The sequence below is a fragment of the Penicillium roqueforti genome, assembly GCF_015533775.1.
Source record: "Penicillium roqueforti strain LCP96 04111 chromosome Unknown scaffold_01, whole genome shotgun sequence".
In the NCBI taxonomy this organism is placed as follows: domain Eukaryota; kingdom Fungi; phylum Ascomycota; class Eurotiomycetes; order Eurotiales; family Aspergillaceae; genus Penicillium; species Penicillium roqueforti.
In genome coordinates, this window is record NW_024067565.1 from 1,602,489 (window position 1) to 1,628,314 (window position 25,826).

The following is a 25,826-nucleotide window of genomic DNA, read 5'->3' on the forward strand; positions in this document are numbered from 1 at the left end:
TCCTAGCTCGATCTTGACAACAAACAGCTGGTCTTTTTGGCGCTTGTTATATCCCGCTCTAGCCGATGTTGCTACGGGTCCTGCAGCATTCGACCCGCTCTTCAACTTGCAACTACGCCAGAACTACCACCCATTGGCCTACAATAAACGGCGAGAGTGAACTACAGAGCCTTCACAATGTGATCGAGCTATTTGATCCCAAAGAATCAGTCCTGGCGGTTCTTAATGAGCCTGAGACCCTCGACGCAAGATTCTTAGCTCCGGGACCTCGGGAACGGCTTTCCCGTAGTCAGCTGACTCAACCTGTGAAGTGACATCAGCCTCGGATTCCAGGGCTACAGATCGAGGTTCTGCATGCAGCATGCAGATTGAAGGTGAAGCAAGTCATATTTCATTGCGAACTAGGTGTTTTGTGAATTCGCTATTTTGGGGTTGGGGTAAAGCTCTGATGCTCGGCAACTTCCCCGTTTATATCTACGAACCCGGTCTAGTCCGCTTTCAGTTAGTGACAATATCAAGTATATCTTGGTGATATTAATGAGATCTCATGGATGTTTCTTTTTGTGGATTTATATGTTCATACATTGGGGGGTTTTGTAATTTGGTAAAGGTCCAACTGAGCAATATATATACTGTCTCTAGGCTTGGTTTTTGAGGTTCAATATATACATCGGCGACTACCAAATCACATCAATCTTGAATTATTTTTCTGTTATTCTTATTTTTCTTCTGTTTAATTTGGGAAATACAAGAATAGAAATCACAGTAATCAAAAGAGACTTAGACTCCAGTCATCATTGAGGCGAGAAGAGCAATACACGCGTTAATACACCCAGCCGACATGCTCACACTCCTGCTGGAAGAAAAAGCTCAAGTGCATCAATAAATATACTTCATATGAATAAGATAAGACCAATGTTAACAGAAGACCTGCAAGAACGATCACGAAAGACTCCAAACATGCCATAATCGCTCGATAAACCGATAAAACCAAAACGCTGATGGGGAATATGTATCACCAGGACTCGAAAAGAAAGCCCCAAACCCCAAGTGTAAGCGCATCAAAGCAAGCCAAAAACCAAGAAGAGAGCAAGACACACCAGCTAGAAAATTTCCAGATCCTCAAACTCAACCACCAACCCATCCGCCGAACCCGTCGCCAAAGAAGCATGCATATCATCCCACATCGCACCAGCCCGCGACAGACCCGTCGGCCGACTCGCATAAGCCCCAACATGAACAAACTTATCCTCCACCCCATAAAAGAACCACGTCACCTCGCGCAGCTTCTTCCACGTATTCCCCACCGCACCGGGCGACAGCGCGAACGGCGACGCCGACGGAACCTGGTACCAAATCCACAGCGCGTGGCCGACACGCTCGAGCTTGATACGCAGCGAGTGGATAGCCAGTCCGGCCTGAGCCGACTGCGCCAGCGGCGACAAACACCAGTCCGCGCCATCGGCCGTCGCGCTCACCGACGACGCGTTCACCGTTCCCGACGAGAACTCCATTCCGGCTTTGACCCATTTGCAGGGTGAGCGCGGTGCGTTGCGGAAGCCCCGCGGTCCGTCGACTTCGGAGGAGAAGGATTGCGGCGCGGCGCCGGCGAATATTACCAGTCCGCCTTGGTCCCATTCCAGTTCCCAGTCTGCGCTCACGGTCACCTCTGCTACGACGAAGGCGTGGCGGAGGGATGTGAAGACGATTGGGGCGGTGGAGGTTTCGCCGTTGGGTGGTTTGCGCCAGAGGTCTGTGTTTGGACCTGCGCGGAGGGTGAAGTATTCCATGCACTGGGGTAGTTCGAATGTCGGTGGCAGGTTTAGTGCCGTGAAGGTTGAACCATCTGGAGGCATTTTTGATTTTGAGATTTTGGGATTTCTTGAATTGGGTCTCCACCGTTCTTAATAGGTGGGAAAAAGGAAAATAGTTGTAGAGTCACACTGTGTGGTGCCTCGAGAATAGGAATACCCCGGATGAGCTGCAGTTGATCACTCTTAAATCCTTCAGCGATGACGCTGGGGTCACAACATTTGCCTCTGAAGTTTAAGCAGGCGCACTAATCCGAGCAAAGCAAATCATGCACGATGCATACGCATAGAAGGCAGAAAAAAAAATCTTGGGATATGATGCAGTCGAGAATTGAGATACGCCGAATGCGGGTTGCGCCAGACCTGGAAATGGGAACACCGAAAAAAAGCAAAAGGAAAGTAAAGAGAATGAGAAAAAGAGAAAAAGAAGGTGATTGAATCAATTATTATGGCTTGAACTACGCAGTACTTATATAGCGAGACCAAATGTCGGCTTCCCCCTAATGGAATTCAGGGGATGATCTGCTCATGTCCGGCCGGGGATGGCCGTATCAAGGAAGCCAGAACCAGAGTGCTGGGGACTGAACCAAGCTGTTGGGCTCCCTGCCGCGCTAGAGTCATGTTCTTTATGGTCGATTTCTTTGAGGCCCTCGAGAAGCGTGCTTGCATAGCTTCGGCGACAGATGGCCTGCGGGCCAGTTCGCAAGTGGCGGGTCACCATGCATCTGGGGATCCATCACGATGTGACGGGGCTTCTAAGAGGAGCATGAAAGGTCCTTTAGGCCCAAAGGACACAAGGGGCATACAGAACAAGGAATAGGGCGAATGTGTGCCGTGGACAGCTGTCCGGGCTGAAAATGAAAGAACATGCAGTCGAGAAATATTTTCATCATCCATACTGGAGAAATTATACTTCAACATATCGAGGATCGATCGGAACAATGCAGGACGCATGAACTGGGTGGAACTCAGATTCGGGGGGGCTGAGAATTGTCTAGGGATCTTCCCTGGTCGGTGGTTTGACAGCTTACAGGAAGGGCAAAAAGGCTTCTGTTTTTATTTTATCCCGACTGCGGTTTTCGCTCTCCAATTAGGTGTTCTGCACGAGGCTGAAGAGGGTAATCGTGGATGTTTCATGGGGATCCTGGACCAGATGTACAACATTCTAAGATGTGAGTGTAAGTGAGATGTAAGTATAGGATAGAAGAAGGAACCTCTGCTAAATTGTCCACTTCTTCTATATCTCTTGTACGAAGTATGAAGATGAAGTAAAATCTAATCAGCTGACCTGTTTCTTTTTATAGAAGGCCTTGGCTTGTGATTGTTTCTTTTCCTTCGTACTTTCGCCTTAACGGTGTGTGTTGGCATCTTCGGGCGCAACTTCACTATTCTTACGCCTTTCTCGCCTTTCTCGCTTAACACCAAATACGTCTCATCCCTTTCTCCCTTGAATTCCAACTCAAAGAATACGCCCCGCGCTAGCATGCGAATATGCACGGGGCGAAGTGCAGGTCCCAAAAAGGGGGCCAACCCCCGAGAAGCGAAGCCAACTCGTATTTTGGCCTGGAGCTCGCCCTCCCAAGACTAACTCAGGGCTTTGGACCAATCAAAGCAGCCCCATTGACATCTTGGCTTCGTATTTGAAGGCCCTTGGCCTCAATCCGAGCAACTGCACTCGTGCGGAGGATTTGCTTGAGCCCCCTGATCCATTTATTTAAATGCCGTCCATTTCGTAAAATCTGGGGAAATTGTTAGATCTTAGATTTCCCCAGAGCTAAGCAGAACAAAACAAATTGCAAAAATGGCGCCTCGACGCGGCAGCGGAAGCTATTCCAGCTATGTCGACGATAATCCGTGGAGCGACACGACCTGGCTGTCACTGGAGCATTACTACCCGGACGAATACAAGCCTCTCTTTATCACCCAATTTGTCTTTGATATCATTTCCCTCCTCGCGTTCGTCGCCTTCCTCATTTGGGCATGCAGAATCAGAAATCGTAGTCTCCCGCTGAAAGCACTCATTTGCGCTCTGATTTCCTCTATATGGTATGTGGAAAGATCTGGACTAAATAAACAATCCGCTAACCAGTGGGTCACAGCTGCCAAATAAACATCATCGCCTGGGAAGCCCTATATGTGGCTGAGGCGCAGGTGACGATGTACTATTTGATCAGCTTGATGCTCTGGGACTTATTCAAAGTCGTTGCGATCTGCCTCACCTTCTATGTCTTCTGGAACCTCATCCATCGCCTCCTGGGATTTATTAGAGTCTCCGGCAAGCCACACGCGGCAGTGACCACCATCCATTATCTCCTCCTCGGTATTATTTTCGTGGCCTCTCTTGCCGAATGGGGCATGTGTGTTGCTTCTTACGTGCGAAGCGTGGTTTCCACTCTCAACGCCGATATGCAGTGGTCCTGGACACAGCTGAATGTCGCGGTGTATATCATCTATTGGCTGCTGTCATTGGAGATTCTCGCCTGGGGAATCTTCCTGGCGATCAAGGCTCGCAGCTATGCTTTCTGGTCAAAGGTGAATCTCACTCCAATAGTTTCTATGGTATACACCAACTAATTGGCTATCAGTCGCCCGCTATGGCACTCGTCGCCGCTGCCATCTCCTGGTGCGCTGTGTGTTCCACCCTGGCCATCATTTACATTCGCTATAGCCTGATGCCTACCTCTGCATATGACTGGCCGATATACCTGGACGCCGCCAGAACTATTGTACAGTTCGTGCTCTGGGTCGGCACTTACACTGGTCTTCTCCTGTGTTGTGCGAAATGGCACAACCTCGACCAGGGGCCGAAGTATCCCGCACCTGATTATCAGTCTCAGTTCCCCGAGGGACACTACCCTCAGATTCAACAGCCATATGATATTCCTCCGTACGTGGATCATTCAACACAGCACCAGGCCCACCCGCACCATGTCTCGACCTAGTAAGGTTCATGTTAAGGTCTGATTCTGCTGAGGTCTACTGATTGATTTCCTATGATTTTGACTTTGTGAGAGTTTCTATTACAGTGATACTTCTTTTAATGTGTATACCGACCGTTTAATGTTGATACCCAATACGATGCGAATGATAGCAATGCAATCCTTTTTGAACAAAACATTGTATGAAGCATATTTCCAGTATGCCTCAAATAACACCCTAGAACCTAGAAAAACACAATAAACCAAAAAAGCCACTCATAAAACATGAAGAAGCAAGTAGACAAAAACGTCTTGGCAGACCAGGCGGTGGCGCAAACCCGCGACAACATCATCTTCATTTTCGCCATCAAGCCTTCGCTCGATCAACACCCACTTTCACATCTCACAAAATGGTCTGCTCGAAATGCCAAAAGAAGCTCAAAGCCACTGAGCTCGCCACCCCTGGCGTCAAGCGCAAGAACGACATGTACTACGGCTCGCCGTCTAGTACACTCGGTGGCGGCGCAGACAAGGGAAAGGCGAAGCCGACACTAGGCGCCACGGGAATCGGAAAGGTATGTTACAGAATTTTCTGTTTGATACTTTGAATTAAGGAGAATTATCACTATTCTGGATAAGTTGTATACTGACATTCCCTCCAGAGCAAGCTCCTCAGCGCGAAAGCGAAGAATCCTTATGCGGCTTATGCTTCGTCTTGTGATAACTGCAAGGTGAAGACGGAGATAGGGAGGAAGTTTTGCCAGCGGTGCGCTTATCAGAGGAATGGTATGTTGCTGTATTATTTGCCCTTTGTTCGTTGCATATGCTGATATCGATACTAGCCTGTGCCATGTGCGGCAAGAATCTGGCGGGGAAGTCGGTCAAGGACCAGCCTATTGTCCAGGGACAGAAGTTCAACATGGCATGAAGTGCTTGTGGGTTAGATCTGGGCGATTACAGCCTTTTATTTTCTGTTTTACATTGCATGGCGTTGGGCGTTGACGATACCGCGGAATATTAGATAAACATCGATATTGAACTGAAATGAACTTGATTTGACAGTGTAGGAAAATTCTAGTTATACATGGCATGCGCAATAAGAGTATATGCAATGCGACACCAATGGTGCGCTATAAGATCGGAACAAGTATGCCTTTTCATCTCCTGAAGAACATTGAACCTCGCGTTCTCCTTCCCAGCTCCCTTCATCTGCTTCCATCACCTCTTAACGGTCGGCCAGCATGTTCTTGATGTTGCTGTAGTATTGCGTGTTCAAGTATTGCGGGAGCTCCTCCTTGGCGAGCCACTTGAAGTCCTTGAGGCCCTGGGTGTTGACGGACAGATCGGCCTGGCCGGCCATCATACGAGACTTCAAAAAGAAGATCTTGCTGCCGGGAACCTCGATCTCGTTGCCTGCCTTCTTGGAGTGGCGGGGGTTGAAGGAGTGCCATCCGACCGGGTGGAAACCGACCATCCAGGTGTTCATGTTGACACCGGCGGACTGGGCGAGGGTGCGTTCAGCAGCCTAGAGTAGAAATAGTATTAGTATGATTCCTAAACTCAATGCGGTTCAAAAGTATAGCACTCACCAAGCGAAGGGTCTCGCCCGACTCTACCGGCGAGCTGGGGAACTTCCAGTGTCCCTCCTTGGACTGAACAAGGAGATAGAGAGTACGGGAAAGCAAACGATCGAGACTCTTTTGGTCGTTCTTCTTGTCTGCCTCCGTGATCCGAGGATACGGCCGAGGAATTTCTTCCTTTTTGCTGGTATCTTGGGAAGTCGCATTGGCAGTGGATTCTGCGTCCTGGACAAGAGCCTCAATCTGGTGTTCAGGCTCAGACTCCTGTGCTCCTAGCAGGAGCTCGTCGTTCCATGCATCGCTGTCGTACGCGTTGTAATGTCCGATATCACGCGCGGCAGTCCGGCGCTCCTGGATCTTCTTCTTCCAGTCTTCGTCGGCTGGTGTTCCGCGTTTGAAGTAGAAATATTTCGTAAAGGGAAGGGCGAGACGCTCATTCAGTCGTTTCTGGTAGAAAAAGAACGCTTTCTCGAACGGTTCGAGTTCACGGGTGATTTGGGGAGGGCGGGAGAGGACTACACCGGCGTTGATGATGTAGGCTGGCTTCACGGCGGAGTCGGCCGCTGTTGATGCGGAGGTCGATTCGATTGCTGGTGCTGCCGAGGAATAGCTGCGGCGGCTAATGGTCTCTTGACAGCTTCTGCACACGCCGGAGTCGACTATTGATGGCCCTGCGCGCGGAGTCAGTATCAGGAATCCGGGCAAAAAGTTCAATTGGACATACGCAATAGCGAGGCCACGCGCCGTGCACCATTAGATCCTGACGACATGTTCAAGAGTGGAATGGCAATGTGTTTGGGGCTGATCGGTGTCTTGTCTCCCCGAGAAAAAGATCCAACCAGGTCACGTTGTCGCCAGGCCCGATTGGGATTAGTCACCGCCCGGGCGCTTTAAATTTCAAAATTCGACTTCCACTCTCTTCCCTTCTCCAAGCATCTCTTATCATCACTGCGTCCAGTTCTCTACGGCCGGTTGATCATTTAAAGGTGCTCAGAGTGAGCTCCTCCTGAGATCGCGGCCAATTTTCGCTAGCGGTACCTTCTTAAAAAATCAAGGCGTACTGTTAGATAGCTGCCGCGAACATCCCCTTAGTCTTACGGCTGTGTGCTTTGATAGAAATCCATTTTTACCATTTTACCTTCATTCTTTTCTAATTTCTCCTTCTCCGCAAGTATTTCCAGAACCAACACCTAAACCTCCCCTCAAATCTCCACCAGCAGCTCTTCCTGTTTTGGCACCTCTCTTCCTAGTTGCACCATCCTCTCCTGTGTACCGAACACCCGCAGTATGTTGCCGTAGGTATCCCAGAAGGCATCTCCGAGGCGCGGGAGTAATTTGCCCTGATCGACCAGACGAGTGATACGCCCGGAACCAGTGTCGGCTAGGGATGTACCAGCTTGAGCGATCTGGGCTGCTTGAATCAATGGGATTGTCTCGGTGTCAACATCAAAGAAGTTGTTGAATTCCTTCTTGGTAACAGCCTGGTTGTTGCTAGGCTGTGCCATGATACCGGCAACCAAACTGGGTGCTGTGGTCGTTGGCCGGCGTTTGATGCGTTGTATATTGCCTGCCAGTTTGATGAAGGCCATGGCGGCAAGCATGCTATCGTATCCTGCCTCATGGGTACTCTTACGGAACTTGTACTTCGCAAAGCGAGGGTCGATCTCTGCAAAATGATTAGCTGTGCTCGCTTGCTGTCAATGATATAACTCATGTCCTACCTATCTTGGGGCTTTCTATTCCAGCTAAAGTCGTGTTGAGATCTTCAAGCGAAGACATAGGGTTTAGAGAGCCGCAGTCGTGAGTGGCCATGTACTTGGTATCCGCGAGCACGGGGAATAGCTCGTGGATGGCGGTCTGGAACTCGGCGAGGGTATTCGGCAACGGACCTAAGAAGCATGCGTGGAAGAAGAGCAGATCGCAGAACATGTTGTGGCCGACTAGAATCGGTCTGTTCTCTTTGAGCCGACTCTTCACTTTGTCTGACAACTGCTGGATTCCGAAAGTCGGCTGCTCGATGACCTTCATCAGAGGATGGAAAGCGTCTGCTTCAAGTTCGTCCAGGCTTCCACCCACAAGCGCTTCTGCGATCCAGCGGAACCCGATATGCTTCCGGATTCGTTCCTTTTTGACCTTCAATTTCGCCTCCAAGGTAGACTGCTCATTGCATGGGTCCCGCAATTCGATCTGGACGAACGTTGATGCACCCCGCGACGTTAAGTTGGGGTATTCGTCGCTGATAAGGTGGTGTATCAGCCATTTCTGCATGCTAGTCAGCCCGGTAGGTATGGGTCCTGGAACAAGCTGGATGCTGCTGGGTGGCGGGATGTTGAGCCACTCGCGGCGTTTCTATATATGTCAATTGATGTATTCAAATCAACGTTTGATACAACATCTTACCTCGCCCTGTGCCAGCCACTCATTGACACTGATCCGAACGGCCTCAAGGAACTCCAGAGATTCATGATCGTCTTTCTTAATATCCACAACTTGGACAGGGTTCCGTTGGCATTTCTCTGCAGCTCTTCTGATTGCCAATTGTTCTTCCTCTCGAGATAGGTATCGAACACCGAAGGTGCACATGTGGTCAATGCTGAAGTGGTTAGCAAGCAAGAATTCCATTGCTGTTCAGGGAGATATTAGCGTATGCTCAACATATTGTAGATATCGGACATACAGCGGCTTCCGAATGTCCAGTCCCGATTCAAATCCATCTCACGCTGGGTGATTGGACTCAGATTTATGTTGTACGGTTTCAGGGTGTAGGTGGCTATAGATGGTTAGCGGGACACATCTTGCACTAGGGTTAATCCGTACCTTTTTCCTTATCTTCATGACAAGTTGTCAGCCCAACTTGAAGAATCTGATACCGCTCTGCAGCCAATTTGGCTTCCACATATCGTTCCTGCACAGTCTGGGGCCGGGACTTTGGTGTACTGGATTTGAAAGCCACCCCAGACAGCTCGAAGTCTACGGACACGAAGCAGCTGGTGGAGATGTCGTTCAGTATGGAGGATAGGCAATCGGGAAAGGTGACAGCCGTGATATCCATCTTGGTTCAAAGTTGGGAACAGCACCGAAGTATGAGCGTAGTGAATGAAGATAAGAGGTGAAAAGGAAAGAGTTGGCTTTGTTGAAGTACTGATTGCTAGAAAAAAGAAGAGTATGCATTAGGAAGGCAGGTATCCGCGTTTAATTGATCACAAAGAGCACTGCGTTGCGTGTAGTTTGTAGAAGGGGTGATACGTTGTCGACAGTCGACAGGATGATATAGCTTGAAAGTTTACTGGTCTACGCTGTTGAGTCTGATAGACCAGAGTTGTGATAGGAGCAAAGAAGAAGAGAGAGATAGATGAGGAAATAGTGATATAATATGTATAAAAATTTGAAGCATTTACCAGATTCTGGTTCTCTATAGATAGCAAGGATTGAATATGCATCTTTTTGTCAAGAAATCCTTCGCAGGTTCTCAAAGTACATTCTCTATTGCTTCAGAAATACAGCATATAGCTTCACAAGCAATATCTATCTTAACCCTAGGAGTTAGCTCAGTTAGAGTGTATAAATGACCGAGGCAACATCCTGGCGATGTTTATGTCCAATTGGAATAGCACAGGCTGTTACCTGCGATGCAATAACAGAAAAATTTGGAAAATTGGCCTAGAGTAATATAGAAGTGAAGCGCCTCTTTTTGAACCTGTCTAGGGAGCTAAAATAATCGTGAATTGAGAAGTGAGAGAGTAAACAAGCCTACCTGAGGCTACATAGACGATCTCACAGGCCAGTCCCGTGACTGACCCCGGACTTGGACGAGCCGAGGGAAAACGAGAGAGCCGATCACAGACCCGACACGCTTTACTTCCAAGCTTGAATGGTTTCCCTCTTATAATTACTGCTTATACAACTTTTTGAAGATCGAATTTGACCTATTACATCTCGGCCTCCCCAATGGCGAACGGACCCTCTGCGTCGTCGCGCTCTCACGCCCCATCCTCAGCTTCCCCCACAAAGTTGTGCTCCAAGACATACAAGAAAGCCTCCCAACTGTATCTCACACGACGCTTACCAGAAGCGCTCGCAAATATCCAACCGATTATCACGCCTTCAGTACCAGAGGACCAGCAAACAAATGGCGACAGCTCAACACCTATTGCGCCGATTGCCACGGCCGCTGGCACGTGGAGGATCAAGGTGTGGAACCTCTACATCACCCTCCTTAGCGCAATAGTCGATCTCGGTGCAGAGGAGGGAAAGAAGCAATTTGGTCAGAAGGAGTGGAAATCAATTGCGTCGCAAGTCAGAGAAGGTGCGATTTGGGAAACTGTGGTCGAGGTCGGATACCAAGGCCACGAGGGTTCGGTGGATCCCGAAGTGGTCTACAACCTGTTAGTATCAGCTCACTTTCCTGCCTAAATCGAGGTACTGACAACGCGATCCTAGTGCTACCCTCCTTCTAACCCACTCCTCTTCGCAATCCCTGAACCAACAGCGCCTTGAGACCTATCTCTCTTCCTACGGACAACCCAACCTCGACCTTGCAGGTCGCCTACACGATGCTTCTGATGATTACGAGCAGCGCCCTATTCGCGCGACAAGCGGAGCTGATACTCCGAAAGATCTAAATGCCAGAGTAAAGATTATCGAGCTCTTTACCTTGCACGTCCTCCCCCGCAATGACGAGTGGGAATACTCCACCGAATTCATCAATTTGAGCGAAGTCCTCGATGAAGAACGCAAAGAACTCTTCCTCCAGACACTCGAGGGCCTGAAGGAAGAGAAGGAGCGGGGTGAAATGCGCGCAGTCGAACTACAGCGAGCCAAAGATGTAGAGCTTGAACGGAAACGAGAGGATGAACGTCGTGAAGCCGAAGAAGCAGCAGCAGCAGCCGCTGCGCGAGTACAGTCTAATGGAAATAAGCGCAATACCAGCGAAGTCGACTATGGGATCGAGAAAAACCGCACAAATGGTTCTCCCAAAGGCAAAGGAGCCAGACAACCGACAGACAAGTCGCCAAATGGCAAGTCACGAGCTCCCGTCTCATCATCCAGCTCCAAAAATGTCAAAAAGCAGGACAAGGCTGAACCCCGGGGTCGCCCAACTCAGGCCGTGGCCACTGGCGTGCGCAACATCTTCCGTCACATTATCCGAACTGTGTCTGGGAATCCCATGTCAATAGTGCGCATCCTACTTTTCTTGATCGGAATTACGATGGCGATGAGCCGGCAGGGTGTGCGCGATCGCATCCGACGGATTACAGACGGCGCTTGGCAAAAGGTCAAAGCTACAGCCGGAATGGGAGTCAAAGTGAGCTATATCTGAGATATAAGCCACTTCGATCTCTACGCACATTGCATGGTTATTCTGTACATTTTTCTTGATCAAGTTGGCTCTCCATCATTCTTGGAGGTTATTTTTGCATAATGTTTCTTTTGTGATTCCCTTTGTGATTCTCTATGTCCATGTATTCTACACATGCATACCACCGGGTGTGGTTGAATTTACTTATAAGTCCGATTTCGGTTTGTTTTGGCCAGCTATTTTCAAAGGTAATCCTCGTAAAGTGCCTAGGCTCATTGTCCAGTACGTGGCCCATCAAGACAGTAAGAGATCGCTGAGCTTTGAATGTTGTTATGTAACCTAGCTATTCTAAATAGGAGACTTGAACAATCACTGGAACATCCAAAGCCTCGATGACATCGAAGAAAAACAATCCAAGACTCCTCACCGTCGGAGGAATGAAAACAATATTATATTCTAAACGGGTATCAAATAGTCGTACGCTCATGAACACGTCCTGCGTGATCCCCACATAAATTTTCAGCCATACCAATCTCAACATCATCGCGCGTAGAGTCATCCAAATCCTCTTTCTCGATGACTCTAGCATGCCACCACCGGAACATCTGAACGAAGAAATGCGCCACGCAGATCTGCTCCGTGGTATAGAGTAGTACCGGCACCGATGTCTTCGCTTTTATGAAGAGATCAACTGGCTGCCACATTGCGTAGAGCAACGGGATACCAAGTGCGGTGCTCTTCGCTGGTCCGCAAAAGCAAACTGCAATAGTTTCCTCCGGAGACATGCGCTCAAATATGGGCTTGGACCAGCGTCGAGAGCTGAAGATTCGCGGTGGTCTGGAGCAGAAGAAGCATACTGCCGTTAAAGTGATGTAAAGTAGGATGTTGAATAGGACCACGAAGATTATGCTCTGCGCGGAAAAGGTTTGGAGAGCTCCTGTTGCGAAGCAGGAGGAGAATGTGGCCCTGATATTTAAGAATGCGGGTTAGAAAGACCAAAAAAGAGGGCCAAGGCTTTCGTATAGAAAGCTCGTTGTACTCACCAGATCAACAACAATAAGCAGACAGTAGACAACTTAGGCAGCTTGGTCTTCTGCATGACATACGCAGTGCGATCAGGCCAAGTCCACCTCACCACCTGCCCAACGAACAGTGGCAGTAACACACTGAGTCCCAATTGCTTGAAAACCTCCCTATACATACTTCCCAAATTCCCACCCCCATACCGCCAGGGATCAAACTCCGCCCTCTTAGGTATCAACGCAACAGTCCAAGCAGCCGTAACAAACGGGCCGAGAATATTAGCCAACAAGACCTCCACCAAAGCAGCCGCATCATCTCCACCCGCAGACCTCGTCATAACAACATTGGACGCAATCGTCGTCGGAATACAAGCAGTGAAGATATACCCCGCCAGCACCGCGCGATCAATTTTACTCCCCGTATCGGCAGCGATGATAATATGCACGATAGCCAGCACCAGCGCAGGAATAAACAGAAACGAAACCGCCTGCACGATCAAGTGGAGTCGCCAATTCAGCACGTGCTCGATAAGCTTCTGGCGCGGGATGCTCAATCCTGAGATTAGGAAGATTATCGCGATCACGCCGTACATGATGCTGTATTCGGAGCGGATGATGCCTCCATGCTTGGCCACGTTTGGGAAGCAGTATGCCAGGGCGCACACGACGCCGATCCCGATTAGGAGCCATTGGCGGAGGATTAGACTTGCGATGCGCTTCAGGGCTTGCTGCCACCGTGGCTGTGCGATGTCCGGGGCTGCTTCCATTTTCTTTTTAGTCTAGGAATGATGGCATGGGTATTGTACCGCCGTGGATGGATTTTGGGGTATGTAGGGGATATGTAGGGGGAAATTTTCGTGATCGGGGTAAGTCCGACCCATCGGATTCGATAGCGCGCACAGGAATCGCATCATCTGAAGCTATATGTTGTACTATTACAATGTACATGGTGGTATCCATCATGGATAAGTGTATATTTTGCATCTTTGTATGTTGTATATCAAATCTGGGAATCCAAAACGGGTTGCCGAAGTCGGGTAGCCGATGTCATCAATCGGGTCGAATGGCACCGGAGACATATTCGTAATCTGAGTCAACATACGGAGGAACTAGATCATGCTGACACTGTCAGTTTCATATCTTGTATAATTCGTTATTTGGTCTGTCCGAGGTAACTAGATCTCTTGTACTCCATACAACAAAGTCCGAACAAACGCCGTGCAAATGCCACTATAAATTCGGGAAAACGTTCATCCGATCAAAATGACGCTACTATCAACGTCACTGCCGCAACACCTTGCCCATATATACATTCCAACAACTGAACCCCTGACTATAAACACAAAGTTCAAGCCTGCAGCAAGCCCCACGTTCAACGAACCTTGGAATACTTTAATTATCTGACTCAGAACGTCCCATGACCCTTTCTGGGGATGGACCTCGGCTGAGGGGAGATCTCGCGCTGGTCCGAGATCACCCGCCAGCGGAGTTCGATACTTCGCTCCGAATTGTAAGTCCCGAAATATTCAGAATATCCCCGGAGTAATGAGCTCCCTGGAGAAATTAGGCTTTTCTGGACTGTTGTACTCCGTAGTCTACGGGTAGATTGTGTATAAGATGATATTATACATTGTAACTAGTCGAACAAGGCACGGGCGTTTTCTGTACTTTCTCTCCCCCTACATTGTACGATGTAATCTGAATCTCAAGGTACCGAGTATAATCACAAGCCGTCAACGTGATAACTTGGACAAGACATGTGAAATCTGATCATTAAAAATCTGGGGTCATTCATTCCGCTGAGAAGAGAGCCGCCCTTGTTGCCGAAGGCCTCGGGATTGTCGTGAAGCGCCCTACATTTTGTGCTCGGTACCAAATAGGACATAATTATTATACATATAGAGATCTCCCCTCGGCAAGTCCTGGATCTGTCACCTCTTTTTTTTCCCTTTCTTTCTTCTCTGGTCTTCTCATCTGTGCGTGGTCATACTTCCGTTCGTCCAGCTTCCTCCGCTTCCCCGTCATAGCTCCCCACAAAGTTTGGCACCGTTGCCACTCGCCTTGAATCATATACCCTGGAACTTCGCCTTTTCTTTCCTGAAAGATTAAAGATCCTTGCAATTGATATCTTGATCTTTCTTTCAGATATACCATCTCTTCCAATTGTTCGGCTTATCTCCGGAACGGTATACTTCCGCACTTCTCCACATTCTCGGCTTTTTCTCGCGACAATCGGAACATCTGCGAAACTTGATTACCGACATTGAAGGATTCCTGTGAAATCTTTGTGAACAAAAGTGCAATTTCTCTACAGTTATACTAAAACATATCGAAACAATGTCTGCCAAAAATGTCAATCAGCAGAAGCGCACATCGCCTGCGGTCAACTTGATCGGTATGTAGCATAGACTCACTCCCCCTTTCGGGGTCGTGTACGGTTATTGACCTATGCCCGATTAGCTGGTGGTGGTGCCGGTATGATGGAGGCTCTCGTGTGCCATCCTCTAGACACAATCAAGGTCCGCATGCAGCTGTCAAGGAGGGCCACAGCACCTGGGGTGAGTTACGGAATTTGCCATTCGACAATCAAAAGCCATTGCTAACCATTTTCGCTGGATCAGGTTAAGCCACGCGGGTTCGTGGCCACCGGTGTTCAAATTGTGCAAAAGGAGACCGCTATGGGTCTGTACAAGGGTCTTGGTGCCGTGCTGGGTGGTATCATCCCGAAGATGGCCATCCGATTCACCTCATACGAATCATATAAGGGCATGCTCGCCAATAAGGAGACAGGCGCCGTGAGCAGCAAAGCCACTTTCCTTGGTATGCGAAGCGTTGAAAAAAATCGAAAATGCATAATGGAAAGCTAACAATCCCTCATAGCTGGTCTTGCCGCCGGTGTTACCGAAGCCGTGGCCGTTGTCAACCCTATGGAAGTTATCAAAATTCGTCTGCAGGCCCAGCACCACAGTTTGGCCGATCCCCTGGACGCCCCCAAGTACCGCAGCGCCCCCCACGCGCTCTTCACCGTTGTCAAGGAAGAAGGCTTCAGCGTCCTCTACCGCGGTGTCTCCCTGACCGCCCTCCGACAAGGAACCAACCAGGCCGCCAACTTCACCGCATACACGGAACTGAAGGCTGCTCTGCAGCGCTGGCAACCCGCCTACAGCGACAGCCAGTTGCCCGCTTACCAAACCACCATGATTGGTCTGATCTCCGGTGCCGTCGGACCCTTCTCCAACGCTCCCATCGACACCATCAAGACCCGTCTCCAGAAGACCCGTGCTGAGCCCGGTCAGTCCGCTGTCTCCCGTATCATGGTCATCGCCAAGGATATGTGGAAGACTGAGGGTTACCGCGCTTTCTACAAGGGTATCACCCCTCGTGTCATGCGTGTTGCTCCCGGCCAGGCTGTTACTTTCACCGTCTATGAGTACCTCAAGGGTAAGCTCGAGGGCTCTAACTGGTCTTTCGTTGGTGGTAGCTTTGATGAGTAAATGTGCCAAAATGTCTTGTTGTTTTCTGGAAAGCATTGTGATACCTGACTTGGCATGGTGGGAGTTGCATTCCCTGTTTCGCGCATTGGACTCTGGAACAGAACTGTTCATTGCAAGCCGCTTGAAACGGCTCTTTGTGTAAATATTTTGTGCTTTGCGTTAGTTCTTTTCTATACCACTTTGGTGCGCCTTGAGCTGAAATAGAGAATATCCAAAACCATTGAAGAGTCGTTTGCCAGTGTAGTAATTTGGTGTTGAGGGTCTGTCCATGAATGACCCGGTTGTAGATACACCAGTCAGCAATGCTTGTGTAACAACCACACAAGAACATATTCCTATCGAGTTAAAATAACACAAGTTTTTTCTCCTTTCTGTATTATAGACTCGTTGGATGTCGAAATAAAGCCCAACTGGGCAGCCCTGACGGCTGACAACGCGCTATCGGCCCCTCATTATTCACCGCTTCTCCCCTCATAAATAACAACCAACCAACCGAGCTGCATCCTACAGTGCAGCATCATGCAGTCAGGAATTACAGGTGAGACATTCGAATTATTTGATCTTGAACTCTGAAAAACCCCCATTGAATTCAACACTAACAAACATCTAGTCTCCGCGGAGCTGAAAGATGCATTCGCCCGCTTCAACTCCGACCCCTCAACCTTCTGTCTGCCTGCAACTATTACAGCAGAGACCCTAACGCCGCTGGCCCCAATCTCCTTCCAAGGAAGCCCATCGGAAAATGCCTTCTTTTCAGCCCTCCCCCAGCTGTCCTCCGTCCTCCAGCCTAAGACCCCCATCTACCTCCTTCTCCGGCGCCCATCGACCGCCGCCTCTACCGCTCCACTCATCGCTTTGACCTATATCCCGTATAATGCACCCGTGCGAGCAAAGACGCTCTTTGCTTCTACTCGCTCGACGCTGACCCGCGAGTTGGGCACGGAGAAGTTTGCTTCTACCGTCTTTGCTACCGAGGAAGACGAGATTCTGGGCCAGGATGCGTGGCGCGAGCGTGATGGCGAGGGCCCCAATGCTATCTCTCGTGAAGATATGATGGGCGAGAAGGAGAGGGAGCTGGATGCTGTTCGTAAGGCGGAGGCCGAGGCACGGAATGGCACCCCCGGGAGAGATATTGGCATTGGTGGCACCTTTGGACCTGCCTCTGGCTCTGGGATGAGGGTTTCTCTGCCGGTTCACGAGGAAGCTAAGTCTGCGCTGAGGGATCTACGCCATGGTGGGTTGGTACAACTGGTAAGTTATACCCTGCCTCGTCCGGATCTGTGAAATTTGAGGCTAACTTCAAGCAGACTGTTGATATCCCCACGGAGAAGATCGTCTTGGCCCACTCTCACTCTGACGTCGAGGCACACTCTGTCGCCACACATATCTCCTCCTCTTCGCCGCGTTATTCTTTCTATCATTACCCCGGGTCCGATGTCGTGATCTTCGTGTACACGTGTCCCACTGGATCTTCGATCAAGGAGCGTATGCTGCACGCTAGCTCGCGGAGAAACGCCATCGCGGTTGCTGAGCAGGAAGGACTCAAGATCGAGAAAAAGGTATGCGTGCCCCGTTGTGGATGGTCGTTTCGGATGCTCACAAATAGCAGATTGAGGCCTCTCACCCTGACGAGATCACCGGTGATCGTTTGCAAGAGGAAGTCACTCCATCACGAGACCAGGGTCCTGCGCGAGGATTTGCGAGACCCCGTCGCCCCGGCCGGTAAATCGCTATTGTATAGATAGGCTATATTCTTGATGAGGCCAGAGAGCCTCCGATCCGATAGTTGTAGTAAATATAGCAGTACTGTGCTTGACTCGCCAGGTTATTGTCTGAAACTTTGGTAGATTCTTGTTCTACCAGCAAAGGTAGAATTGGATCAATGGTTAGACATTGATCGGATCCTCATATACCCCTTGAAGCGTACAATTCTCACAGATAACCTGTTCATATTTGATGTTTCCTGGATATCTGTAGCCGTGGCCAGTTTTCCAAGGCGTCTAATATGATCCTCTTAGTTATTCTTGGTGTAGGTTGTATGAGCAACAGAAAGAATCACTCGAGGTCACCAAGTGCTGGACACATGACTGGTGATTTCCTAATTGATTTGATGAGCTCGACCTGGAGGTATAAAAGGGCTCCCTCCCCCCAAATCTTCCTCTTCTCTTCTTCTCTCCTCCACATCCCTCTGAACACCATCTCTCCGTAGCCCCATGAGATAGGGTCAGCAGAGGGTCCCGTAGCACATGCTGCCTAACCCACCACAGGGACATCAACATCATCATGTTGTGGAAGTCCATGTAGGTCAGCAACAAATATCAAACCGGGCTTTCTCGTGGATGTTCCTGAAGTTGTGGCTCACATTGCCACTTGACGAGTCCCACGGAATACATGAAGGGTGTAAATCTCCGTAGCCGAAGACTTGTAGGTAGTCACCCTGGCAGAGGTAGTCACATCACTAGAGAGAATAATTGATTGCTATTATACTGATGTCCTTGCCATGTTGAAGTAGTTTGGGATGAAGCATACGTGGATATTTGTTATCATATTGCCTTAGACAATCCTACTGAGCTCTAGGACGAATCTCACGTACACATATCAAATCAAGAACGAAAACTCCCGGGTATTTGTCAGTGTCGGCCTAAAGAAACATAACTTGGCATGAAAAGGTCGACTATGGTCGACTATAAACTAATAAATCACAGTGTCCTCGTTATCCTCAACGACCTCGCCTCCGTCATCATCTCGGTGGGCATCATGCTGATCTTGAACGGCACTTTCCTCCACGTTGGCAGTGACTTCGTCTGTTTTGGCTGGATCGGAGGTTTGGCCTTTGGTGTCTACACCGACCGTATCTGGAGCACCTTGAGCTGTTTCCTTAGACTTTGAATCTGTCGGATCTGCCTCGTGCTCTGGAACCGATGGCTGGTCTTGATGACCACCTGTTTGCTGCTGCTCTTCTGACAATTGGGGCTTTTCTTCGCTTGCAGGTTGTTGTGTTTCAGCCTGAGTTGGTTGTGTCTCAGCCTGAGTTGGTTGTGTCTCAACCAGCATTGGCTGTTCGGGCACAAATGCCTCTGGTGGATATCGGGCTTCAAACTCGGCGACTTCTCGGGCAATAGTTGCCTCTGCTTCTTCGATTTGTTGTTTTACCGTTGAATCGTCGCCAGGTCGGGGTTGCCATGGTTTGTAATACTAAAATGAATTAGCTGATGGCTACTATAATATGAACAGCATAACTCACCAGAGCCGGCTCTGCCTGTGTCTTGAAGAAATGTGCCATAGCAAGCATATTCGAATGCCGTGTTTGCATCTGAGAATGAGAAGAGTCAGTAAAAACTTAATCACCATATACCTCATTGGTATGTAAGTGGATAGATCATGAACATACCGCTTCTCGCTCATACAGCGGAGTTTCTCTTCTGCGAATCTCATCCCGCTGTTCCTTTCGCCGTTTCTTCAATTCACCGAACTCGGCATCCTGTGATTTCAACTTCTCTTGCTGCTTTTTTTCAATGTCAGCGCGACGTCTCTGTGCCGCGGAACTTGAGCTCTGCGATAGAGTACCAAGCAGCCCCCCGAATAACCGCTGACCCCGCTTGCGATCCTCATCTCGACCTGTGCGCAGTCGCGTAGGCTTTTTCTCCACAGACTCATCTGTCGCAGGTGGAGGGGATGACGGCCGGTGCCGCTGAGAATGCGGGGAGGTGTTGTCTGTAGAGCTGAGTCGTCGGCGCTTAGTGTCGTATTCTGCAGTTGAAGACTTTCGTCGCTTGGCTGTCAACTCCGGAGACTGGATAGTATCCTGGTTGGGAACGGCCACTGCAGAAGCGAGTGTCTCTGGGCTGTCAAAGTAATATGCGCGTTAGCTAGAGCGCTCCAATTACAATGCGCGCGCGTGGGTTGTACGGGGTGATGAAAGCTACATACCCTTCAGACATGGTGATCGGCAAACAACGCTGGTTGTAAGAAAGAAACAAACTGGTGGAAGAAATGAGCGACGTTAAGTGCTCCGATCCGGGTCAGGTATTGGAGTTGTTCAAGAGGCGCAAAATAACGAGACATGTTGCATAGAATCACATTACTTGGAGTCACGTGCACCTACCATTTAGTTGGGGCGTTCACCGTCGGCTTTTCTTTTTCTCCTCTTACTTCCCAGCGAGTGCCAAATCATACTTCATTCCACTTTCTACAGCTTTAATATTCTCATTTTCCTGTTACGCCACTCAAATCATAATGTCTCGTCACCACCCCGATCTCGTCATGTGCCGCAAGCAACCCGGCATCTCTATCGGCCGTCTGTGTGACAAATGCGACGGAAAATGTCCCGTCTGCGATTCCTACGTGCGCCCCACGACTCTCGTCCGCATTTGCGACGAGTGCTCTTTCGGAAACTACCAGAACAAGTGTGTGGTCTGCGGTGGCGAGGGCATCAGTGATGCGTTCTACTGCTTTGAATGTACGCGTCTCGAGAAGGATCGCGATGGATGCCCCAAGATCATCAATCTGGGAAGTTCGAGGACGGATCTGTTCTACCAAAAGAAAAGTTTCAGGAATCAATGATCTTCAAGAGAGGCTTGTGGCTTGGTGTCCAAGTGGAGGGGAGCCAAGCATGAGTCCGGCGGGTTTACAATGTTCAGCCTAACGACAAAATGACTACAAGCTTTACAACTGCGAGCACGTGAAAAACATCCTGTCGGTGGACTATTCAAACCTGCTCCGCGAATGAAGGATATCAACGAACATTCGGACCCGAATACAATTCAACGAAATATCCCTGTGCCTCGGACTGCTTTTGCAGCATCATGCAACAATACCCGACAAGCTGGCAGGCATGGTGGTAACGCGCGCTGTACTATCAAACCTCGAGGATTCGCAATCAATACAGACGATTTGGCGACTAGGACCAGCGGGGCTCTAGGTGGAGCAGCTGGACTGGAAGCAACACCTGCAGGGTTCGTGACTGATATGTCTCGGTCTCGGTCATGTTTCGTCGATTATCCAGATGGGTATGGCATGATCCAACCCCCAAATATGTGGCTTCAAGGCGGTCTTCATAAACATTATGATGGGTGGGCTTTGATTGAGGGTCCCTATCTCCAATTCCAATTCTGAATAAAGCCATTTCCCATGCATATAAACTTTGCCACTGTGATAACTTCCGTCTGCTGTTATGTAATAATATCTTCGACTTTTGTCAAACTTGATCCATTCTCCGTCTCCGTGGCCACCCATCCTTTCTTGAACACCTATGATCTTATCAGGCGTCCTTCCTTACAATGACAATCGTCTATTTCGATATTTGGAAAGTACTGGCCGCCTAGAATAGACGAAGAAAATGTAATTTGCAACAACTCCACTTGCACAGAAACATCTGTCGGCGTCTGTATGTTGGACTGTTTGTAACTGGGAACCACTTTCATCAGTCGTTCGAGCATTAAGATGTCAGTCTCAAGTCCAGCCACTTTCGGAATCTCCTAGCGACCTACCTAGTCCGTTACATTTTTGCATCTCTTCATCGTCTAACTTTGAGTGCTGGCAGCAATGGTGCGTATATTCGGATTAGAGATATTGGCAAGCTGGGTCGTTTCCTACGAAGCAGCGCCTCTCGAGGAAGGCATGAATCTTTCCTCACCCGAGCCCAATGCAAATCGATATTGCTGTGCTAGCCGTACGTCTAAGAATGAACCTCCAATATATCTGTGCACTATGTACTCCGTGCATACAACATAGAAGGATGTAGGGTTTATAGAGTGTCTTGGCGCCCCACTAATTGTTTCCAACGTGCCGAGGCACACCTAAGACTCAGAGGGGTATGTCATCTCTCCGGCATGAGATCCTCTCCGGGCTAGCTTCATGCATGATTATATATCTTTTATTACTCTGACGCCGGTTTTCCTTTTGATCTGTATCGGTCTCAAGTTGTATAGATGTATTTATCGACTTCACCTGATATGTGGGGTTGCACAGCTACGGGATTAAATCCCGCATCTAGTGCGGGTGATCCGCATGACATATGGTATTATTACAGATAGTTTCAATTAAAACAGCAAATTCAATTAATTGAAAGTGAATGGGTTTTTATTCTACTGTATTTTTGGTATTAGTATTACACTGTGGACCCTCGGGGCCTGATCCCGGGTTGTACTTTAACGCTTGGACTCTAAATAGCCCAGACGGTGGCCACGAATCTGTTCTCCCCACATAAACATCCCTTTCCCTTACTGAACTGAAGACATAACTATCATTGCCTGTATCAATTCGCCATGCCAGTTGACAAGATCGGAGTATCGGGTGACTCCCGTATTGAGTATAAGACCGCCACACTCAACGGCCATAACTACTGTGAGCATAGCATACTTTGGAGAAGTCTTTCTCCAGAATAAATCCGAACTGACGATTTGCAGCTTACCTTCTCAGCCAGCCTAAATCAGGGGAATACGAAAGCACTGTTTTTCTGGTAAGCGGCTAGCTCAATCATAAAGCCACACACGTTGACATATCTTCATAGATCCATGGCTTCCCCGATCTCTCCATCGGATGGCGATATCAGATTCCCATGATCGTAGACATGGGTTTCCGGATAGTAGCTCCCGACTGCCTCGGATACGGACGAACAGTGAGTCCTTCTACCCTAAGATGGGAATGAATTATCATCTAACAATCCAACAAGGACGCCCCAGACGAAATCGCCCCGTATTCCCACAAAAGCTGCGCAGCAGACATCAAAGCCCTAGCAACCCATCTAGGCGAAACCCAAATCATCCTAGGTGGACATGACTGGCAAGCAACACTGGGCAAACTCCTTTTCCCAGAACCACAAAGCTAATACACAAAGCAGGGGCGCAGTACTCGCTTACCGCGTTGTCCTCTGGTACCCGGAGCTAGTAAAACATATATTCACAGTCAGCGTGCCTTATTCACCACCCATGACCAAGAATATCTCTATCGAATACATGGTCCGGAACTTGTCACCGCACTTCGCGTACCAGCTACAGTTCAAGAGCGAGAAAGTGGAGAAGGCTATTCGGTCTAAGGCTGAGATTCGCCAGTTTCTGATTGCGCTCTATGGGGGTCGTACGCAGGAGGGCGAGGTGGGGTTCGATGCCAATAACGGTGTTTTGTTTGACAAAATTGGCCAGTTGAAGCCGTCGAGGTTGTTGAGCGAGGAGGTAAGCGGGCTTAGTTGATTTTGGTTCGGGGTTGGGGTTTTTATGTTGACTTTCTTTCTCTAGGAGTTGGATTTTTACACGGATGAATTTGCTCGCAATGGGCTTCATGGACCACGTATGGTCTCTTCTGGGTTCGTTCGTCGGACGCTTGCTAATTATCTCAATAGTTAATTATTACCGCACTGGTGACTTGGACTATGACGATGAACTTCCTATTCTCGAGCGCGGGGTCCAAATTCCTACCCTGTTTATCCAAGCGCTGAGAGACGAGGCTCTGCCGCCTTATTTGGGTAAATCTATGGGGCAGCAGGTCCCACGGCTGACCCTGGAGCAGGTTGATACTTCGCACTGGGCTCTGTGGGAGAAGCCCGAGGAAGTCAATGAGATTATTAGGTCTTGGTTGAATCAACAATATTTTGCTGATGGAAGGTCTGGCAAGCTCTGATTGAAGGAACGATAGGTATAGTGGCACAGTGAAAAAACAGGATTGATTGATTATTGTGAAAATACGTATTTCATATCGGAAAAGTAAAAAGAACATGCGCTTCATAACAAGTCGAGCCAGCATAGATGCACAAACTGGGACTCACCCCGTAACGATCAAACTATTTAGTACTGGAGAACCTTAGTATCAATTATGCAGCCGACCCTCTCTAAGCGGTCCACGTAGTCCTGACCCAGCGTAGCGGGAGTAACAATGCCACCGCGCGAGACCTTTTTGATCTTCTCCTCCTCGTTAAGAATAACCATAGCAGCCTCAGCCAGCAACAGTCCAGTAAAGGGGTACATGGCGCCGTGGTAAGTGATCTTACCGAAGACGCGCTGTACCGGAGCACTCTCCGCAGTAGCGATGGCATGGTACTCGAGAAGGTCATTTGTCGAGTCCTCTCTGCGCGGACCACTGCCAGGGGCAAAGACGAACTTCTTCACCAGCCAGCGCACCGGCGACAGCGCAAGCAGCGAAAGTGCAACCAGGAAGCCGATGTGAATGGCGACGCCAACCAGCGCGTTACGGACCGACAGGAACTGACGGAAGACGAATTGCTGCCCGTACAGCTCTGGCATCAAGCTGCTGCTGCGTTGCACGATGGTGATGTCGCAGATACCGGACGGGGAGGTCGTCACGGTACCCAGGTCGCGAATTGAACGCACGCCGAAGATCTTTTCCAGGATTGAGTCGCGAGGGATGTTTTTCGGTGGCGGGGATGCTGCCAATGAGAAGGGAGTCATTGACTTGGATAGCTCGGACATTGAAAAGCCCTCGAAGATGGTTAGAATAGTATTTATGGTGCCGCCGCTAGGACCGGAGGATCTGTTGTGAATGGATTAGAAATGGGTTTCTTTGTGGATATGAAATTGCATACCTCATCTCTTTGATGGTGCTGTCAATCTGGCGGGTTGAAGACGCGAGGTCCTCTCGGACTCGCTTAACCAGAGACCATGCCAACAGATCAGCAGGGGCACTCTCGACACCGTTACAAGGGATCATCTGTTCGCAATTAGCATGAATGTATCTTATAGGAATTGGGTGCAGAACGAACAATAGCGCCATTAGCCTTGGCGGTCTCGTGGTACTTCTCGATGATCGACTTGATCCAGGGTGTTTCTCCAGAACTGTAACGATCAGCAAGTGTTTGAATCAGATATGAAGCAAAACTCACACATCCACATAGTGAGTTCCATTGACAGCGCATGCCTCCACAACTGGGGTCGAGTACAAGTGGTATGGACCCACACAGTTGATAACCAGCCGCGTTTTCAGGGCTAGCTCGTTGAGCTCGATAGAGTTTAGTTGAACGACCAGGACATCTATGATGACCCCAGGGTGAGCATTGAGATATAAGAGCTATAGAAAAATGGGACCGTAAGGTTATGTACCTGCGTCCACGCGGTCTGGGTTAAGACCCTTGAGTTCCTGGGCGATAGACTCCAGTTTCTCTGCGGATCGACCTGCGATAGCCCATTTCAGATCGGTAGGAAGATGCTGCACAATGTGCTCTGCGCAAAATCGGCCAGTATAGCCAGTTACGCCCAGCAAAACCAGGTCATACTGTCGGTTGGAAGTCATGGTGGTTGAGTCGATGGGTTTGGAGTTTATGATGTAGTTGTAGAACAAGGGAGGTTCCGGCAAATCACAAGCTCCTCGGCACGTTTCAAAACGCAGTGTGGGGCGTTGGAAATAGGAGTAGTTGGAATAGTCACGAAAGAGTTCTTGGGGCTTTACATAGAAATAGAGGCAACTTATGTCACACAATTGAGATTCTACCTTGACCAGGGAACCGCAGATGTTTATATTTCATGGCATGGAAGAATCACGTGATCGGATAGATCAATTAGCCCGAGAAAAGGAGACCGGGGGGGCCGGTGGTTTCGAACGGAATCAGGCCGGATTGGGATGGTTTTGATACTATACAAATCTATTATTGTACAGGGTCATCTTGAATGATGTTAGAGGGAAAGAGGGAAATTATACATACATCAGACACCTGAAATAGAAGGCATCAAGTGAAAATCAAAGTTTTCAATATCA

At 49.1% G+C, this 25,826-nt stretch overlaps 13 protein-coding genes across 13 annotated transcripts; 7 read left to right on the forward strand and 6 right to left on the reverse strand.

Annotated features, from left to right (window-relative positions):
- Positions 1 to 1,103: 1,103 nt before the first annotated feature.
- On the reverse strand, positions 1,104 to 1,856 carry LCP9604111_1039 (uncharacterized protein; the record flags this gene model as incomplete). The annotated part of the gene is made up of 1 exon (XM_039074106.1): positions 1,104 to 1,856. One exon carries the CDS (start codon positions 1,854 to 1,856, stop codon positions 1,104 to 1,106), a length of 753 nt encoding a protein of 250 aa, XP_038933587.1.
- A 1,756-nt stretch (positions 1,857 to 3,612) lies between these two features.
- LCP9604111_1040 (uncharacterized protein) lies at positions 3,613 to 4,753 on the forward strand (the record flags this gene model as incomplete). Its single annotated transcript, XM_039074117.1, has 3 exons — positions 3,613 to 3,857; positions 3,911 to 4,343; positions 4,397 to 4,753. The coding sequence occupies 3 exons, from the start codon at positions 3,613 to 3,615 to the stop codon at positions 4,751 to 4,753; spliced, it is 1,035 nt and encodes a 344-aa protein (XP_038933588.1).
- Positions 4,754 to 5,139: 386 nt separating this feature from the next.
- Positions 5,140 to 5,657, forward strand: LCP9604111_1041 (cysteine-rich PDZ-binding protein; the record flags this gene model as incomplete). Its single annotated transcript, XM_039074128.1, has 3 exons — positions 5,140 to 5,304; positions 5,392 to 5,515; positions 5,572 to 5,657. The coding sequence occupies 3 exons, from the start codon at positions 5,140 to 5,142 to the stop codon at positions 5,655 to 5,657; spliced, it is 375 nt and encodes a 124-aa protein (XP_038933589.1).
- Positions 5,658 to 5,954: 297 nt separating this feature from the next.
- Positions 5,955 to 7,079, reverse strand: LCP9604111_1042 (mitochondrial 54S ribosomal protein mL46; the record flags this gene model as incomplete). The annotated part of the gene is made up of 3 exons (XM_039074139.1): positions 5,955 to 6,254; positions 6,319 to 6,980; positions 7,034 to 7,079. 3 exons carry the CDS (start codon positions 7,077 to 7,079, stop codon positions 5,955 to 5,957), a joined length of 1,008 nt encoding a protein of 335 aa, XP_038933590.1.
- A 432-nt stretch (positions 7,080 to 7,511) lies between these two features.
- On the reverse strand, positions 7,512 to 9,361 carry LCP9604111_1043 (CAF1 family ribonuclease; the record flags this gene model as incomplete). The annotated part of the gene is made up of 5 exons (XM_039074150.1): positions 7,512 to 7,975; positions 8,031 to 8,658; positions 8,710 to 8,933; positions 8,987 to 9,079; positions 9,127 to 9,361. 5 exons carry the CDS (start codon positions 9,359 to 9,361, stop codon positions 7,512 to 7,514), a joined length of 1,644 nt encoding a protein of 547 aa, XP_038933591.1.
- An 896-nt stretch (positions 9,362 to 10,257) lies between these two features.
- pex26 lies at positions 10,258 to 11,629 on the forward strand (the record flags this gene model as incomplete). Its single annotated transcript, XM_039074161.1, has 2 exons — positions 10,258 to 10,694; positions 10,750 to 11,629. The coding sequence occupies 2 exons, from the start codon at positions 10,258 to 10,260 to the stop codon at positions 11,627 to 11,629; spliced, it is 1,317 nt and encodes a 438-aa protein (XP_038933592.1).
- Positions 11,630 to 12,075: 446 nt separating this feature from the next.
- On the reverse strand, positions 12,076 to 13,397 carry LCP9604111_1045 (uncharacterized protein; the record flags this gene model as incomplete). Its single annotated transcript, XM_039074172.1, has 2 exons — positions 12,076 to 12,574; positions 12,652 to 13,397. 2 exons carry the CDS (start codon positions 13,395 to 13,397, stop codon positions 12,076 to 12,078), a joined length of 1,245 nt encoding a protein of 414 aa, XP_038933593.1.
- A 1,570-nt stretch (positions 13,398 to 14,967) lies between these two features.
- Positions 14,968 to 16,124, forward strand: LCP9604111_1046 (putative succinate:fumarate antiporter (Acr1); the record flags this gene model as incomplete). The annotated part of the gene is made up of 4 exons (XM_039074183.1): positions 14,968 to 15,025; positions 15,091 to 15,188; positions 15,252 to 15,450; positions 15,511 to 16,124. The coding sequence occupies 4 exons, from the start codon at positions 14,968 to 14,970 to the stop codon at positions 16,122 to 16,124; spliced, it is 969 nt and encodes a 322-aa protein (XP_038933594.1).
- A 519-nt stretch (positions 16,125 to 16,643) lies between these two features.
- On the forward strand, positions 16,644 to 17,850 carry LCP9604111_1047 (twinfilin; the record flags this gene model as incomplete). The annotated part of the gene is made up of 4 exons (XM_039074194.1): positions 16,644 to 16,662; positions 16,735 to 17,375; positions 17,432 to 17,683; positions 17,734 to 17,850. 4 exons carry the CDS (start codon positions 16,644 to 16,646, stop codon positions 17,848 to 17,850), a joined length of 1,029 nt encoding a protein of 342 aa, XP_038933595.1.
- A 965-nt stretch (positions 17,851 to 18,815) lies between these two features.
- On the reverse strand, positions 18,816 to 20,065 carry LCP9604111_1049 (pinin family protein; the record flags this gene model as incomplete). The annotated part of the gene is made up of 4 exons (XM_039074206.1): positions 18,816 to 19,319; positions 19,369 to 19,437; positions 19,516 to 19,969; positions 20,055 to 20,065. 4 exons carry the CDS (start codon positions 20,063 to 20,065, stop codon positions 18,816 to 18,818), a joined length of 1,038 nt encoding a protein of 345 aa, XP_038933597.1.
- A 295-nt stretch (positions 20,066 to 20,360) lies between these two features.
- Positions 20,361 to 20,687, forward strand: LCP9604111_1050 (PHF5 family protein; the record flags this gene model as incomplete). The annotated part of the gene is made up of 1 exon (XM_039074217.1): positions 20,361 to 20,687. One exon carries the CDS (start codon positions 20,361 to 20,363, stop codon positions 20,685 to 20,687), a length of 327 nt encoding a protein of 108 aa, XP_038933598.1.
- A 1,703-nt stretch (positions 20,688 to 22,390) lies between these two features.
- Positions 22,391 to 23,741, forward strand: LCP9604111_1051 (alpha/beta fold hydrolase; the record flags this gene model as incomplete). The annotated part of the gene is made up of 7 exons (XM_039074228.1): positions 22,391 to 22,469; positions 22,532 to 22,584; positions 22,636 to 22,743; positions 22,798 to 22,907; positions 22,966 to 23,296; positions 23,360 to 23,411; positions 23,464 to 23,741. 7 exons carry the CDS (start codon positions 22,391 to 22,393, stop codon positions 23,739 to 23,741), a joined length of 1,011 nt encoding a protein of 336 aa, XP_038933599.1.
- A 164-nt stretch (positions 23,742 to 23,905) lies between these two features.
- Positions 23,906 to 25,364, reverse strand: LCP9604111_1052 (saccharopine dehydrogenase family protein; the record flags this gene model as incomplete). The annotated part of the gene is made up of 5 exons (XM_039074239.1): positions 23,906 to 24,608; positions 24,661 to 24,785; positions 24,838 to 24,910; positions 24,958 to 25,105; positions 25,175 to 25,364. The coding sequence occupies 5 exons, from the start codon at positions 25,362 to 25,364 to the stop codon at positions 23,906 to 23,908; spliced, it is 1,239 nt and encodes a 412-aa protein (XP_038933600.1).
- Between the last annotated feature and the right edge of the window lie 462 nt (positions 25,365 to 25,826).